Genomic DNA, 15,824 nt, shown 5'->3' on the forward strand with positions numbered 1-15,824 from the left:
TAAGTTTGGCTCTGATTGTTAATTAGGGCTTTAGGTGATCAGTATTCATGAGTGTGCGTGTCTGTGCTGCGCGGGGGTTGGGGGAGCGCTGATCTGGCTTCAGTGACCAGTAGGAATATGCGCGCCACAAACTTGCCGGAATACTGATGAGGGAGGTGAGAAAGGCACCAGTCCACCAGGGAGAACTAGACGCTTCCTCCATCTCATGCACCACCAGTGGACTTTGCACAAGGTGCATATTTTAATGTGAGAGCATTTCAATCAGTTCCCTCAGCATACTTGCACACATATAGATCAAACTAGCTTTATAAAATAGAAAACATGCATAGGTCAGATGACCAATAAAGCCCACCTGACCCCCAATCGGCTATGGCAAACATATACCTGCGGTGTTTACGGCCACACGTGGGTTTCAATAGCCCAATTTGATGAAAAGCCCCTCGTTGTGCTTAGCGGGGTCCTATTAAATCAGCCATGCCTGTTGGAAAACCATTCTTACACACCACGGAGAGGTGTCTCAGAGGGCAGCAAAACACGCCTTGAAAATAAGAGGAAAATCTGAAATGGCTGAAGGTCTAAAAGGTGGAGATGCAACCACTCTGCAAGCTGTTGTGGCCTTGAGAGAGTCCTCTTCAAACAAAAAGCCAGGAAGATAAATAAACTTCATCCTTTTTAATGTATTTGACTGCCCAGAGAATAAAGCAACGCCGACAGCTTTTTCTTCAATTTTATGAAGTCTATAAAACTTGTCTTGACACACAGAAAAAAATGTTAGTAGCAGAAAATGAATGGTAGGCCCATCTAAAAACAACACTGCGTCTCTGGTTGAAAAGCTCTTTTGTGATTTGACCTTTGTGTTTATCATTAAAAAAATGAGAGTTGAAAGGATCCGTAAGGTAGGCTACAGTACGCGAGTTACATTAGGATCAGTGAGAGGAAAAAGGTGTTTGACATGCCTACCTGTGACAAAAAGACACATGCACAATACACGGTTCACAAGCTCTTATCGCTATTGGTATATACTGCCCCCTAGTGAACATCAGTTACTCTAAATGAGTTTACAAGCAAACATTTTACACCTAGATATGATTCTCTCCTGCAGGTCAACATGGTTAAAAGAATCTCTGAATGAATGAAGATGGCAGCCTCCAGCTCATGTACTTCCAGGAGTTTATGAAACAACTGAGCAAATGCCATTGATATAAATGGGGAATGCTATCAGCTTTCTCCAAGTATTATAGACCTACTTGCTGGGACCCTATGTCTAAGGATAAGTATATCATAGATTATGTGGACAAAAGCAGCCCATCTAGCACCAGAACGGGCTACCAATTAACACACAGCAATGTGCTAACAAACAATCCACTTAGCGCACAGAAAACATTTACAACCCTTTAGATTAGCATAATGGTTGTATGGTTGTTGCTGTTTGAATTTGCAAAAGCACATAATAGACTTCAGAGCTATAGTGCACAGCAAGATTTTCAGTAAATGATTTTACATGAATTTCTCCATTAGTGCATGGCTTTGGATGACATCTGCCATATAACACTTCATAGTGAAATTTGGAGTTTAACAACATATCACAACCCACTCTCTGTCTTTGCTATGATATTGTTCTCCAAATCTGAATGATGAATCATACATTGCCTGTGAATTTTACGAGCAGATTTTATTTACTTAAGCTCAAAAATACAAAAGACAAAATGTAGAAAATAGAAAAGTTTCTCAGGACTAATTTCTTTAAAAAAAAAATGTAAAAAAAAATTCATTTCATAATTTTTCATTATTCTTCATTATTATACAAAATATATACCTATATGAATACATGCATGTATTTGTTTGGGGCAAAGTTTACTTGGCGTAATATGTTCTTATGAGAGTCAATTAGAAAGCTGGAAAAAAAATATCACCCTTTCTGAAAGCATTCTCAGGACACATGAAAATCAGTTGAAAGAACAGGAAAATTCAGATTAAGTGTACAAACAGTTTTTCCTCATCCTATCAAAATATCCATAATGATTAAAACATAGAATCAAATAATCATATGATAAGATAAATAAGGAGTTTTAACATCAGGAGTGTGTCCAGCTCTTCATTCTGATGAAGAAAACGAACACTCCCATATTCAGAATGACCATCAATTACCTGGGGGAAAAAAGACACCATAGTAAGTCACATCTTTCTGCAAGTTAGATATAAACTTATTAGTCTAATTAGACAAAAGAAAATAATTGTGATTAATCTCATCAATTAACCCATTTAAATCTCACCATGAAACTGTAAAATCATCAAATTTGGTCAATATTTAACAGATATGATGTTAAACATTCTTTTTTTCCCATATTTTTATGGACCCCCCAACACCCCATTGTAGACCTTTCTAAAGATTAGCAGACATCAGTCATTCAGGAAGCCATGGCAGTACATTCTATTGTTACATATTTTGTATATTATTATTTATTATTATTATTAATGTTGAAAACAGTTGTGTGCAATTTTTTTTCAGGATTCTTTGATTAATAGAAAGTTCAAAAGAAAAGCATTTATCTGAAATAGAAAGCTTTTGTAATATTATAAAATATCTTTATGGTCACGGTTGATACATTTAATGTATCGTTGCTGAATAAAAGTATTATATAATGTTGCATATAGTGTATAATATTACAAAAGTTTCCTATTTTAGATAAAGGCTGTTCTTTTGAACATTCTATTAATTAAAGAATCCTAAAAAAACAACAAAAAATGTTTTCAACATTGATAATGATAATGATAATAATAATAGTAATAGTAATAATAATAATAATAATAAATGTTTCTTGAGCAGCAAATCAGCATATTAGAATGATATCTGCAGGATCATGTGACACTGAAGACTGGCGTAATGATGCTGAAAATTCAGCTTTGTCAACAAAGAAATACATTTCATTTAAAAATATATATTTAAACAGAAAACAATTACTGTAAATTATTACCGTTTATACTATATTTGAGATTAAATAAATGCAGCCTGGGTGAGGATAAAATACTTCTTTTAAAAACGTTAAAAACATCTTACCGACCCTAAACTTTTGAACGGCAGTGTACAAAACAAACTCAGGCTATGAACTCTGGAATGCATGAAAGAATGCATCAATAACTATAAACACACATGTGCAACACACATAAAACATGCTTAGAGGAAGGAAGATCCCCATTAAATAAACAAAGAGACTATTATGAGTGTCAGACGTCATTTACATTACAAACCACACACACACCTCATTCCCTGACCTAGACACACCTTGCCCTTCCGACAATGAACTAACCAATACATTTGAAAGAGGCCTATACATCCTTTTCATTCTGTTAGTTTCCTGTCCGATGAAAAAGATAAACACTGTTCCAAAGTTTATGGTTGGTAAAAAATGTTATGTTATTGAAAGTCTTATGCTCACTTAGGCTGCATTAAAAAAAAAAAAAAAAACTATTATGTAATATTTTGAAATATTATTACAATTTAAAATAACTGTTTTCTATTTTAATATATTTTAAAACGCAATTCATTTAATTTTTTTTTTGTTGCATTTTGCTCGTCTTCAGTGATATTTCAGAAATCATGATTTCATTAATATTATTAAGAACCTTCTATTAATATTTCAGTGACTTTTTTGAATCAGTGTACTCACTGTGTGTGCATGGGCAGCTCCCATCTTTTGGAGCAGTTGGGATCCAGCCCTGGTTTGGAACGCTTAGCCTTCTGAAATACAGCCAAGGCAAAAAGCGACACTCCTGCTGGAGGGCAAGGGTCAAAGCTTGAACGTGATTTCAAGGTTTTAAGAGGTTCTGGAGTAAAGTTGCAATTGTTTTCAGCACCAGGGGTGTACGCATTAGGGTTAGTTTGTGTCGAGTGGGCTTTTGGTTTGGAGTGCATGGAAGGCACATATTTGGGCTTTGAGTTAGCACTTAGATCAAAGTTTGACCACTGGTCATCACAGGACTGCATTTCGTGCTCATTCCTGTTTTCTATATCCTCTTTGTACTCACCGCTCTTCTCATCCCAGTAGACAGGGGGCGGCGGTGAGGGGAAACTCATTTCTTGCATTGTGTTCTCTTCTTGCAAGTTAGAACATTCTCTTTGAATCCTTCCCCAAACATCAAATTGTTTGATTCCATCATCACCATTTAGAAACTTCCTTCTCCTCTCTTTGTACTGCTCTACCCAGTCCGTCTCTTCTTCAGTCTCCACCAAAGCATGTTCTTCCATCTCCTCTCGCTCAACAAGACCTGTATTTGGATTGATTGGTGACCTGTCAGAAAGTGTATTAGCTGGTTTCGAAGGACAAACCCAACTGTCTCTTAGTTCTAGATTACTCATTTTACTGTCTCTTAGTTCGAGATTATTCACTTTGCTATCTAAATGTTCTGGATTATTCAGGCCCCCATGTAGTGATTCTAAGCTCTCATGAATACATTGGTCCTCTTCATATATCAGCTCCAAATTCTCACTCTCACTGTCCATCCAAGCTTGACTCTCTTTCTCCAGGTGCTGTAGAACCTCTGATAAGTGCTCACTTTTGTCTGAACCCTTGCCCCCATTCCTGACCATTTCAAATGGGAGTTCCTCCAAAAGCTCTGTGGTGGGGGTCTCAATGTCATCGGGGTCTCCAGGAATCAGGTATTCCTCAGCTTTAGTAGCAGCGGATGACTGTAATGCCAGTGGCAGATCTAAGCACTGTCTGCTCTGTTGACGTCTCTGGGGAACCACGGTGAAGGTTTTCAAACCTTCTCTCTCAGAGGGGCTCCTCAGCAGCTGACAGCCAGGAAGTGCCTTAAGCTCAGCCTCGGGGGTGTGATGCTCCGAAAACAAACCCGTAGACGGATCTCCTGCTGGTTGATTCTGGGATATAGGAGAACTAAAGAGGAAATTGAATAGGAAGACATTCAATTTTAGAAAAATAAAACCAGTGAAATGGTTTCCTGGCTGATATTATCTGACTGAAACACTTTTCTATAGTAAATACAATTTCTAAATATCAAATCATGAATAATTGGATCCAGACAAAATGAACATACTTTGCAGAAGACAGTGTTCTCTGTTGCCGTGCCCGCAGAGATTGCGTAAGTTCGCTCATAACTTTAGCGATTGCAGGGCAGTGGGCAGCCATGCGAGCTCTGTGTTTGTCTGAACGCCTGTTGACCCCTTGAGCTTCATCTACAAAGTGTTATGACAAAGACACAGAAAAGTGTGTCTTGTGTTTATCTGTGAAACCATCTCATCTGTAACCTCTTAATACAGCACCAACACAAACAGCAAAGTGTACAGTATATATTTTTTATTTAATTTATTCAAATATGAATCAGTATTAGCAATTAGTTAATTTGGCAAAAGACAAAAACAATTCTGAAGAAAAAGAACAAACGACAAGCACACAGAAAGTTAAAGACAAATATAACATTAAAATGATTCTAACCAAAAGCAAAAAACAAAACTAAACAGCTTTAATAAAAAAATAAACAAAAAAGAAATTTGTGGCTGATGAAATGTGAATAATTTAATAAACTCTTAAAAGCATCCCTTTTGACCTAACATCTTAAAAAAGACATCGACATGATTGACATTTAATAAAGCTGAACTGCAATTATGTGGATAAAAATATCAAAGACTGATTACAACCATCTTGAGAGCGGTGTCTAACTGAGCAGCCATACACCTCGTTGAATTAAGGCACAATTATTGTAAGAAAGCACTACAGATTTGCCTGCTAAACACTGAACAACACATTACATTTCAACATTTATACGGTCAAAGCCAGAGAGAGTGACATTAAACAAGAAAGCTGATTAACAACAGACAAGACAGATTTCAGTGCAATGTGCATAAGACATAAAGGCTATGTAAAAACAGAGGAAAATAAGCCCATCACCGACGAGAGCAGGAACAGAGAAGCAAGCATGGAGGAGAAGAGGAGGAAAGGATGTGCTGCCTGTTAGGCGCCCCCTCCTGGTAGGACAGTGCAAAACAAGAGCAAATAATTAATCCAACAGTTGGGGAAAACCAAAAAAAAAGAGTTTTATGTAACCATGGCTGCGTCCGAAATCGCATACTCTTGAGTAGGTACTTATTTTGAATAAGTAATTACTTCACGGTCGCTAAAAAAAGTATGTTCTATATAGTATGAATGTAATCTGGATGTACTACATTCGGCATGTTATCATTATCATGTGACCTACTATTCACTGGCATTCATAAATCCTCTCCCGTTGCCTCATGGGATAGTAAAGTGTCCATCTTATGCACACTTTAGAATAGTAGAAAGTTATCCGGGGACTTTATGCAAACTCTTTTATGAGTACTGAGAATTCAGATATACTTCTTGTGTCACACATACTACTGTACAGTAGGGAAGTATGCGATTTTGGAAGCAGCCCATGTCTTGAACATTGGGGGTGGGGGACTATTTTGACCCATTTGCAAATAATACTTGCATTAAAATTTTGTATGCCTAATATGTAAAAAACAAAACAAAAAAAAAACAACCTTTCTTGTCTCGTCACACTCAGGAATTACATGAATCACGATAGCATATTTTCAATTCAAAACGGCCATATTTGAGAAAAAAAAATCAGGTAGTTTGCATTACTGGACGTTACTGTTGGTAATTTGACATCTCTATAGTAACTTGATTGGCCATCTCAATCATTTTGACACTGACATGGCAGACCAGACTGAAAATGTAAACTTTGTCATCTTAACATAATATCCTGCGTAATGGAGTGCAGCAGAGCAGTGTAAGAATTTTAAATATTGGTGTGACAATTTGGCCATTTCTAATTATTGGGGGGTCCTCCTCCATATCTATCTTAATGTTGATTCTATGCCGATATTTTATAGCATTGGTTTCTAGGAAACTAGCACTAGCAGGCACACAGGTATTCACAAATGCATTAACACAGAAAACGGCAAATAAGATTGACAATTAGTATACAGTTTGGATTGGCGGTATGGTTCTGCTCTAGGCGAGAACTCCCTGCGCATCAATGCAGCCTAGCATAGATAAGAGCAGGGAGAGCAGCGATACCCCCCCCCCCCTTTTAATGTACAACATAATCTGAGAATTCAGTCTGATTCAAGGGGAAATCAGAATGCCAAATCCTGACTGACGAGAGGAGGAGCTGGATATGGAGGAGGGTAATTCGCTCCTGAGAACGCGATAGCTGCTGATAATACTGAAGGAGCTTATATATGGATGCTGTGATAGGCGTCGTATTCCTATAGGTAGACGTGGATCAGCTGAGAGTCAGCTGATGTCAGCTTGACTAACGTGACCTGCCAGAACTGACAGCTTGATACTTATGAACAAATGTATGAAAGATTTTATCCTCCAAAGGAAATAAAAAAATAATTAAACTCAAATACCTGAAACTGAAATAACTTAAAGTTATATAGTCTGAAATATATATGTATAAATAAAAGATATAAAATGAGATATAAAAATGAAAACATACCTTTGTTATCTGAATTGGATGGGGCGGTGCCATAACCCGGTGGGGGTGGAGCTCTCCGTTTAGTCCTTTTAAGGGAGGACTCAGTGGAAGAAATACGACTGCGCAGACCCTGAGCAAAGCACATAGAGGTTATGTTTGGAATAAAATACTAACATACTGCTTCATGCATACAACACAGTAAATAAATTACTTCTATATATTTAAAGTATATAAAAAATATATATATTTATATTTATATATACAGATATTTCACCGCTGGAAAGATGAATGTGTATTTAAATTGGGTCATATATGTAGTAGAAATGTGTAATTATTATAGAAATTGGTGCCTTCTAGACTGAGAAAAGCCAGAAAATGTATTTTTGGCTCATGTGGATGAAAGACAACAACTCTCAGAATACACTTGATTCGCTGCCCAACGAGGCCACTCCCAAACCATGCCTACCGGTTACAGAGGGCAGTATCGGAAGAAATGGTTAAACTAGGAAAATGGTTAAACTAGAAAACTAGGCTATAGTTTACTCGAAACTGAAAAGACGGGGTTTTATCGTGAGATCCCCCTATAGGTGGGTTGAAAACATGTGGAACGAGCTCCTCCTACTGGCTGTAGTCTCTAGCCTCTGGCCAAAAAAGCCTCCGATGATGCAAAATGACGATTTTTGCGTCATCAGAGTTTTTTTTCCAGACACACAATACAGAAATCTCTCGTCTCATTGGGACATGAGGGAGGGAAGCACGGTCATTCGAAAATACTACCGGGTTTCAGCTGATACAAAGCTTAATGCTAATCGGTGAAGTATCCCTTTAAAGTCGACATGAAATCAAAATTGCCCCTATATACTTTTTAGCGCATATTACTAGCCTTGTGGTAAACAATTAATCCGTGCAAGTTAATGCACAGAAAAAAATTGTTTGCCGTGGTAATCTTTAATCAAAATCTGAAAAGTTACTTCCGGTCTGGAATGGCATTCCTTTTCTGATGATGTCAGATTGACGGCTTGGGTTGAAAACGCTTAACCACTCCCCTCAAACCGTTAGTCTGCTATGAGCAAGAGATGGAGAGGAGGAGCGCTATAAAGTAAAACCCTGCCCTCTGTTCAATATTCCGTTTCACTTGGAAATACGTCACAACACTGGAGAAAAGTCGTTTGCTTCCGGTTCACGGGGACTTTAAAGTGAAACAGTATGCACTATGCAATTTTAAACAATAATATGCTGTAGTTGTCACATAACTTCATTACATTGCTTGTCAAATTCAGCAAATTGTCATATGGGAAATAAAAACAGTTGTTTAATTTATTGTTAAGAAATTAAATTATTTTTGAAAATATTAGTGGCAATCCTGCCAATTAATGAGTTTGTGTTCTATCATTTGTGTTATAATTGATACACTATTATATTATTTATGCATATTTTTAATTAGCTATTTTTTGAAAATGTTACTGTATGTGCTTTTGTCATTTTTATTAGTTTTTTTTTTTTTTTTTAAATACTACTATTGAGGTTTTATTTAATTTAATTTTATTTCAGTTTTAGATTTAGTTCAGGTTTATTTTTTATTTATTTCCAGTTAGTAATTTTAGTGCTTGGACTTATTTCAGTTAGCTACCAATCCAATCCAATCCCAATTTAAAAATATTTTGTTAATTAAAATAAAGTAGAAACTAACAACAAATAAAACTAACAAATAAAAATAAAGCCAAGAATGATAAAGCCTGTGAAAAACAAATGAATACAATTGATAAAAAGCACACAACACAATAAATAAATAAATAAATAAATAAATAAATAAATAAATTAATTAAAAAACTAAAATAACACTAATGCATGCGAATATGAATACTGGAGGACCAAGAATACAACTCAATTTAATAGGGCTAAAGTTTAGTCAAAAAACAAAACAAAAAATTAAATAAAACCAATTTAAATGTTAACAGTGTAGTTTAAACCTCCATTTCATTGCTAAACCAGCTGATCAGCAAATGAATTACACACAAGCTAATTCAGGTTTGGACTGGTATGGAGATGCCCAGAGCATTCCCACCTGTTTTCCAGCAGGGTCACTTTCTGATAGGTCAGAAAAGTCTCTGATGTAAAGTCCACAGGCGACACTATGGGACGCCGTCATAGGAGGCTTTGGAGCGGGTCTCTTCTTTGCCATGTCGGCGGGGACCATGGGTAAGGTCGAGTAGCCGTTAAGACCATTCACCCTGTACGCACATTGGCCGTTCAGTTCAGGAGATGTTGAAGCACTGTCAGTCACAACCTGAAGAAGAAATAAAACATAAGAGCAAAAATATGAAATGAATTTCAATATGCAAATTGCATTAATGCCCATAATCATGAGACCAGAAAGATGAAAGATAAACAGAGACAGATGGGTGGACTTGCACAAGTGTTTTACAGTGTTACAATTCAGTTATGATCCCCCCCCACACCCCCCATCGTTTCCTGAATATGACAACCAGCAGGTTGCACAGACTGCAAAACCAGACAGACTGACAGGTGTACAAACCTGCTCAGGTGTTTTCTTGTTCTTCTTGAATAAACCAAAGAAACCTTTGTTTCCCTTCTCTCTGAGGCTCTTTTCTTTGACACCACCTGGACACACACAAAAGCCTCATAGATCAAACGTATACTTTTGTGGACAAATCTGAGCAGTGCAGAAATGGTTGGTTCAGTGCTATATTAAAGAGATACATTATATTTTTGTGATACAAAATATTTTTTTTTTTGTATGGAAGCTTGTTTCCGCCACAGAATAAAACATTTTAAAAGATAATTGCGACTTTATATCTCACAATTGAGAGTTTACATCTCGCAATTCTGTCTTTATTTCTCAAAATTGCGAGATATAAACTCACAGTTCTGACTTTTTTCTCACAAATGCGAGTTTATATCTCTCAATTCTGACATCTTTTCTCAGAATTGTGAGATATAAACTTGCAATTGCGAGATATGAAGTTAAATTCTAAGGAAAAAAAGACACGCAAGTGGGAAATATAAAGTCAGAATTGCATGGTATAAAGTCAGAATTGCGAGATATAAACATGCAATTCTGACTTTATAACACACAATTGCGACTGTATCATGCAGTTCTGTCTTTATAACTCGTAATTGCGACTTTATATCAAAAAGTCAGAATTGTGAGATAAAAAGTCGCAATTACCTTTTTTATTTTATATTCTGTGGCGGAAGCAAGCTTCCATACAGTATGTTTGGACTGGAGCTTGGTACCTTTATGAGTTGATACAGGATCAACAGGAGGATTCGTTGTTACCACTTAAAGAAAAAAAGAAAAAAAAAGAAAAAAATCACTCAACTACAAAAGATTAATATTACTTTAGTACGCAACAAAAAAGCTTTATAGTACATTGTAGTATGCAACAGTGTTACATAATTACACTACAGTGCTTTTACACTGCCCTATTTTTCCTTTTTTTACTGACCTTTCATTTCCTTGGCATACAGCTCCCTGATTCCATAGTCATTCAGTGTTTTGGTGAGATCCAGGGTTTCCTCTGAATTGTATGTCTTTAGTAAGATGGTGGCATCAGGGTTGAACTCACACTTCTCACACACTGTGGGCAGTAACTCAATCAGCGGCACTGTGGGATTGACCCGTGCTACTGCCTTATGGGACTTCTTGTAGTTTATCAGAAGACGAACTGTAGCCTGGAAAATTCAATTTTCAATTTAAACTTTTTATGACAGGTCTAATGTGACATAAGACAACCCTGCTGAAAAATCCAGCACGAATTCCATGTTGGTCCAGACTGGTATAGTGCTGGTCTAGATGGTGGACCCAGCATAGTCATGCTATTCTCAAGCAAAACTGAGCTGTTGTGGCTGGTTCACCAGAATCCCATGCTGTCCCAGAAAGCAAAACACACCCTATTTTCAGTGACCAGCAATGCTGGATTTTTCAGGATAAAATGATGAAATAAGATGGACAACAGTGTTGGGAAGTAATGAATCATGTTACTCCCTTAAAAAGTAACTAATTGCATCACTTAGTTACTTTTTAAGTTACATTACTTTTGTGTTACTTTTTCTCACCTGGGCTGGGCTTTTTTTTTTTTAAATAACAAAAAAGTTCTATTTTTGGGCAAATTTAAAGGCCCCTTCACACCGAACGTGAAATCAATAAGCCTCAGACTGAAGGAAATGCAAATTCACACATGTACAGTAGAGGGCACAGCTCAGACAAACCTTTCAGCTGCGCTGCCATTCTGGATTGCAGAAGAATAGGATGGAGGAGAAGAAAGTTTAACACTTACTTCATCAATAAATACAAGAAATCTAAAGTCATTTTTGCTGAATCAAAGGTCAGCAGCAAGTACATTGGTCAATAAAGTGAGATTAAATGCATACAAATATTTGTTTTATTTAACATATTTAATTATTGGAGGTTTGTGTATTTATGTAGTATTGTGATTTTGCATTTCACTTATTTTACTCATTTTGAGGAACACTGAATCTTTTTTTTTTTGCAAGTGAGATTAGTAACTGCCACTCACATTTACTCTAGAACTACAATATATAACCATCATAGTTTAAACATAATGCTTCTGCACTTACTCCCGATTTTTCTTAACATGGGGACAAGAGTGCTGTCAGTCAATAGATGGGTTACTTCTATAAATTAATCTATAATGTAATGGAGTTACTTGTAATGTGTTACCCCCAACACTGGATATAAATCATGGCTTTCGATCAGACTTACCACAGGAATATGAGGTTTTTTCTGGTTAGCATCACTTCCTTTAGATTGCAGGACAACTCTTTCAAACTCAAGAGCGCCAATCATGGAGTTGGGTTTGAAATTGATGTGGTTTTGATTTGTGGAGATAAGCTTGATGACATGATCTGATGGAACGAGGTGGTGTTGAGCACACAACGTAACCAGAACATCCATAACTGGTTTACTGCAAGCGCAAACACACACACAGCTGGATTAAAACATGACCAGACAGTCATTCCAATGAAAGGATTGGTGAAAACGTGCAATATCACCTTTACTTTTTCCTTCTCTCTCACCTGCCATGCACTGCGGCTGTGGTCTCCTGTCCTCCTGGGAGCAATACAGTCAGAGGGATGTCCCTGTCTATGCGATCTTCTTGGGGATCCATGGGTGTGTGCTGTAGGTAGTATGAAGGACAGATGACGCTGTCGATTTTGGGTTGTCCTATTGATGAAGCAGAAAAATAAATTGCTAGTTCATTCAGAGAACACCCTACACAATTTTTTCAATTAGAAATGATGAGAGAAAACCCATCCGGATACAACCACTCAAGGATTTGCCTTTCTGGTGGTAGTTCTTTGAAACAGAGGCATTTATGGCATCCACTGTAACACACTCATGACAGAATGCTTTTTAATGAATCACATCACCAACCTGTGTGAAAAAAAGCCCCTCTGTGTCTCAGCTAGGGCTGTGCAGGGGAAATTTCAAGGTATGTTCCATCGACTGTGAACCTTTTAGAAATGGAAACAGATTTTACTGTAGTTGCTTTACCTTGTTAAAAATAACAAGGTAACAACAAGGTAGAAAGAAATAACATGTTCTTTGGAGCAATAAATCTGTGATATCTCGGATTTGCTTTAACTTTAAAACTAGCTACTTATGTTATTTTTTTAACACATTAATTGCCTTTAAGCCCAGAAATGTAAACTTAAACTTCAGAAATGTATAGAATTATTTACATTTTTTACTTTATTAAAACATAATCAGCTGTGTCCTACAATTTCCTCACAAACTACAAAACAGCAGACAAGTAAATACTTTTCTTACACTACTGTTCAAAAGTTTGTGGTCAGTAAGTTTTTTTTTAAGAAAGTAGGAATTAATATTTTTATTCAGCAAAGATGCATTAAATTGATCAAAAGTGAGTAAAAAAAAACTAGAATTTTCTGAAACTTGCACCCTACCCACCCTGGAAAGAACACAAACCAATGTTTTAAATTGCACACCAACATGTACAAAACCTTGATAACTGTTGAAAAATGCGTAAAGGCCTTGTTTGTGGAACTTGTCGTTACATACCAACTCAAAAACGACGTCCGGATCACAGCTGATTAAATTCCCACCTGGAGAGTAAAACAAAAACCAGTTTAATTAATAAAATGTACCTATCTCGAAAGTGACGAAAATTAAAAATAATTGTGGGCTGCCAACGCCTTTGGGTGTGTTCTGTTTTGGTGCTCGTTCACTTCGTTGGAGCTTTAAGCTTATCATAACTGGGCGTGAGCGTTACTTCACGCCTCCCTGCCGCTGATCATCGAGGCAAAGCGGAGTAATACACATGTTCATTTCCCATGAGAACGAACTCGACAAACGCCAAACGCACGTGCACCTGGTGCGCATTTACCAACCATGGCCAGCCAACGCTCGGTATATTCACTCCGAAATACACATTTGGTTGTGTTATGCAGAGATATTTACCCCATATCTGCCCAGTTTACTCTTATTTTATTCGAAAAGTTCACAAAATGAAATTTACAATACATTCACTACAGCTTAAAGGGGTTTGTTACATTACATGCAGGATTAACTTAAGTACTAGCTCACCGATGCGCACGTAAAGTAGGCTATAAAGCGCTTAGACACAATTTCACAATGTATGGCATGGCACCTGTATCTTATTTATGCCCTTACCTTTATGTCCTTACCACAGTCTTTTGTCAGTGGTTTCCTCAAACACCTGCCGTTCCTAAATATTAGAAGGACTAACGGAGTAAAGAATCACAGTGAATGCAAAGACAAGCGTTGGTAATCCTCCAGTGGTGTCAGTACCTTCTGGACATGCCCAGTGCTGTGACATCAACAAATCTGTTTCCTGTGTGTGTGGGAAAGAGATAGCATTTCTGTTTTGAGGCTGTTGACATATTGATTTAAATAAACTTTAAGTTACCATGAAATCAAAATGGACAATTCTTATTTTTTATGGAATATTACAGTATTAATTATAAATAATTTATTTGTGAACATAACAAAAATATTTTTTTTTAATAAAAAAAATTACGTGGCCTCAATCTTTAATCAAAATAACTTAACCCCACTTGCAACCACCTCTTCTCTGATGACGTGTTTACTAGCGAGAGGGCGGGACAACCTGTCACTCACATGAGATCGACCAATAACCACAAAAATCCAATTTTTTCCAAGACGGACTAAATTAAATCCACTTTTTCCTGTTCAAGAAGCCGTTTCATTAAATGGAATGGATATGTCTTGAAAGGGAAGAAAATACTATCGCAACATCCGTTTCATGCCAACTTTAAATTCACAAATCAAAATGCTTTTTTGTTGAGGACTAATTTTGTATCAAAAAATATATATTTTATGAAGTTAGGAATGCTGTCAGTGCTCTTCGGTCACTTGACCGAAAAATTGAACATTTTGAAATAAAAAAAATCGTAGCTGCATCGGAATGATACGAAACTTGATGACTTTTATGGTACTTGGTAGATGAACGCAAAAAAAAAAAAAAAAAAAATTGAGTGATCGTAAAAAAAGTCACACTTGTGGTCTTCAAATGACCACCATAGAAAATGAATAGGAAATAGGCGAAAATACAGAGATTTTTTTTGTGTGTACAATCTACAAATCAGCCACGACGCAGAGAAATGTGCACATTTGGAAATGTGAAAAATGAAATCAATATTTAATCCACAATGTAAGAAAAAAAGCACACAGCAATGAAAGGGTGAGACTGTAAGCCATCAAGATTGAAAAATAGACATTGTAACTTATCCAAAATGCAAAAGTCACACACTGTCTGCTCTTGAACATGAAAGGCCTGAAATACTGCATTAATTAAAAATAATGAAAAATATTAGATTTTTAAAAATTATTGCATAAATATTATTACCATAAAATTGTCTCAAAATACAAAATTAAAAATATTATTACATTTCAGGGGTTCTGTCACATTTGACTGCGAAGACCACAAGTGTGACCCCCAAATGAGGAGCACCATAGAGTGGACGCTGTGAGAGAGAAAGCTGGTATTTGGACATGAATGGATCAAGCTACATGTGTTTACGTGTGCACTAGTTAACACTAGGGCACTGGGAATCTTCAAGAACTTCTGGTGGCTAATCACATGAGGGATGAGTAATCAGATTACTGTGGATGTCTGTTCTCTCAGCGTGTGTAAAGTCTCAGCTGCAGAAGTTGATTCATTTCAACACTTGCTTGCTCAGAAGGGCCACACAGACGTGTAGTAATTTAGTTCTATCATACACGGGTAAAACGTTTTGTCTGTTTATTTTGTAAGCACCAAAGGGGTTTCTACTCCACAGCCCTGAAGAAGGACTCATCACAGTAATTA

At 36.7% G+C, this 15,824-nt stretch overlaps 1 protein-coding gene across 3 annotated transcripts; it reads right to left on the reverse strand.

Annotated features, from left to right (window-relative positions):
- Positions 1-658: 658 nt before the first annotated feature.
- Positions 659-14,346, reverse strand: cobll1a (cordon-bleu WH2 repeat protein-like 1a). 3 transcript variants are annotated; one of them, XM_079883763.1, is made up of 14 exons: positions 14,285-14,346; positions 14,147-14,201; positions 13,535-13,578; positions 12,887-12,966; positions 12,529-12,676; positions 12,215-12,416; positions 10,938-11,163; positions 10,726-10,770; positions 10,004-10,089; positions 9,533-9,754; positions 7,489-7,597; positions 5,056-5,194; positions 3,669-4,895; positions 659-2,148 (listed from the first exon to the last, which is right to left on the reverse strand). In XM_079883763.1, the coding sequence occupies exons 5-14, from the start codon at positions 12,618-12,620 to the stop codon at positions 2,145-2,147; spliced, it is 2,352 nt and encodes a 783-aa protein (XP_079739889.1). In that variant the 5' UTR covers positions 12,621-12,676; positions 12,887-12,966; positions 13,535-13,578; positions 14,147-14,201; positions 14,285-14,346; the 3' UTR covers positions 659-2,144. The 3 variants fall into 3 exon arrangements, with proteins under 3 accessions (XP_079739889.1, XP_079739888.1, XP_079739890.1); XM_079883762.1 differs by having other exon boundaries at positions 14,147-14,293; XM_079883764.1 differs by having other exon boundaries at positions 12,887-12,991; positions 13,499-13,578; positions 14,147-14,293.
- Positions 14,347-15,824: the final 1,478 nt, after the last annotated feature.

Source organism: Squalius cephalus (assembly GCF_949319135.1).
Source record: "Squalius cephalus genome assembly, chromosome: 10".
NCBI classification, from domain to species: domain Eukaryota; kingdom Metazoa; phylum Chordata; class Actinopteri; order Cypriniformes; family Leuciscidae; genus Squalius; species Squalius cephalus.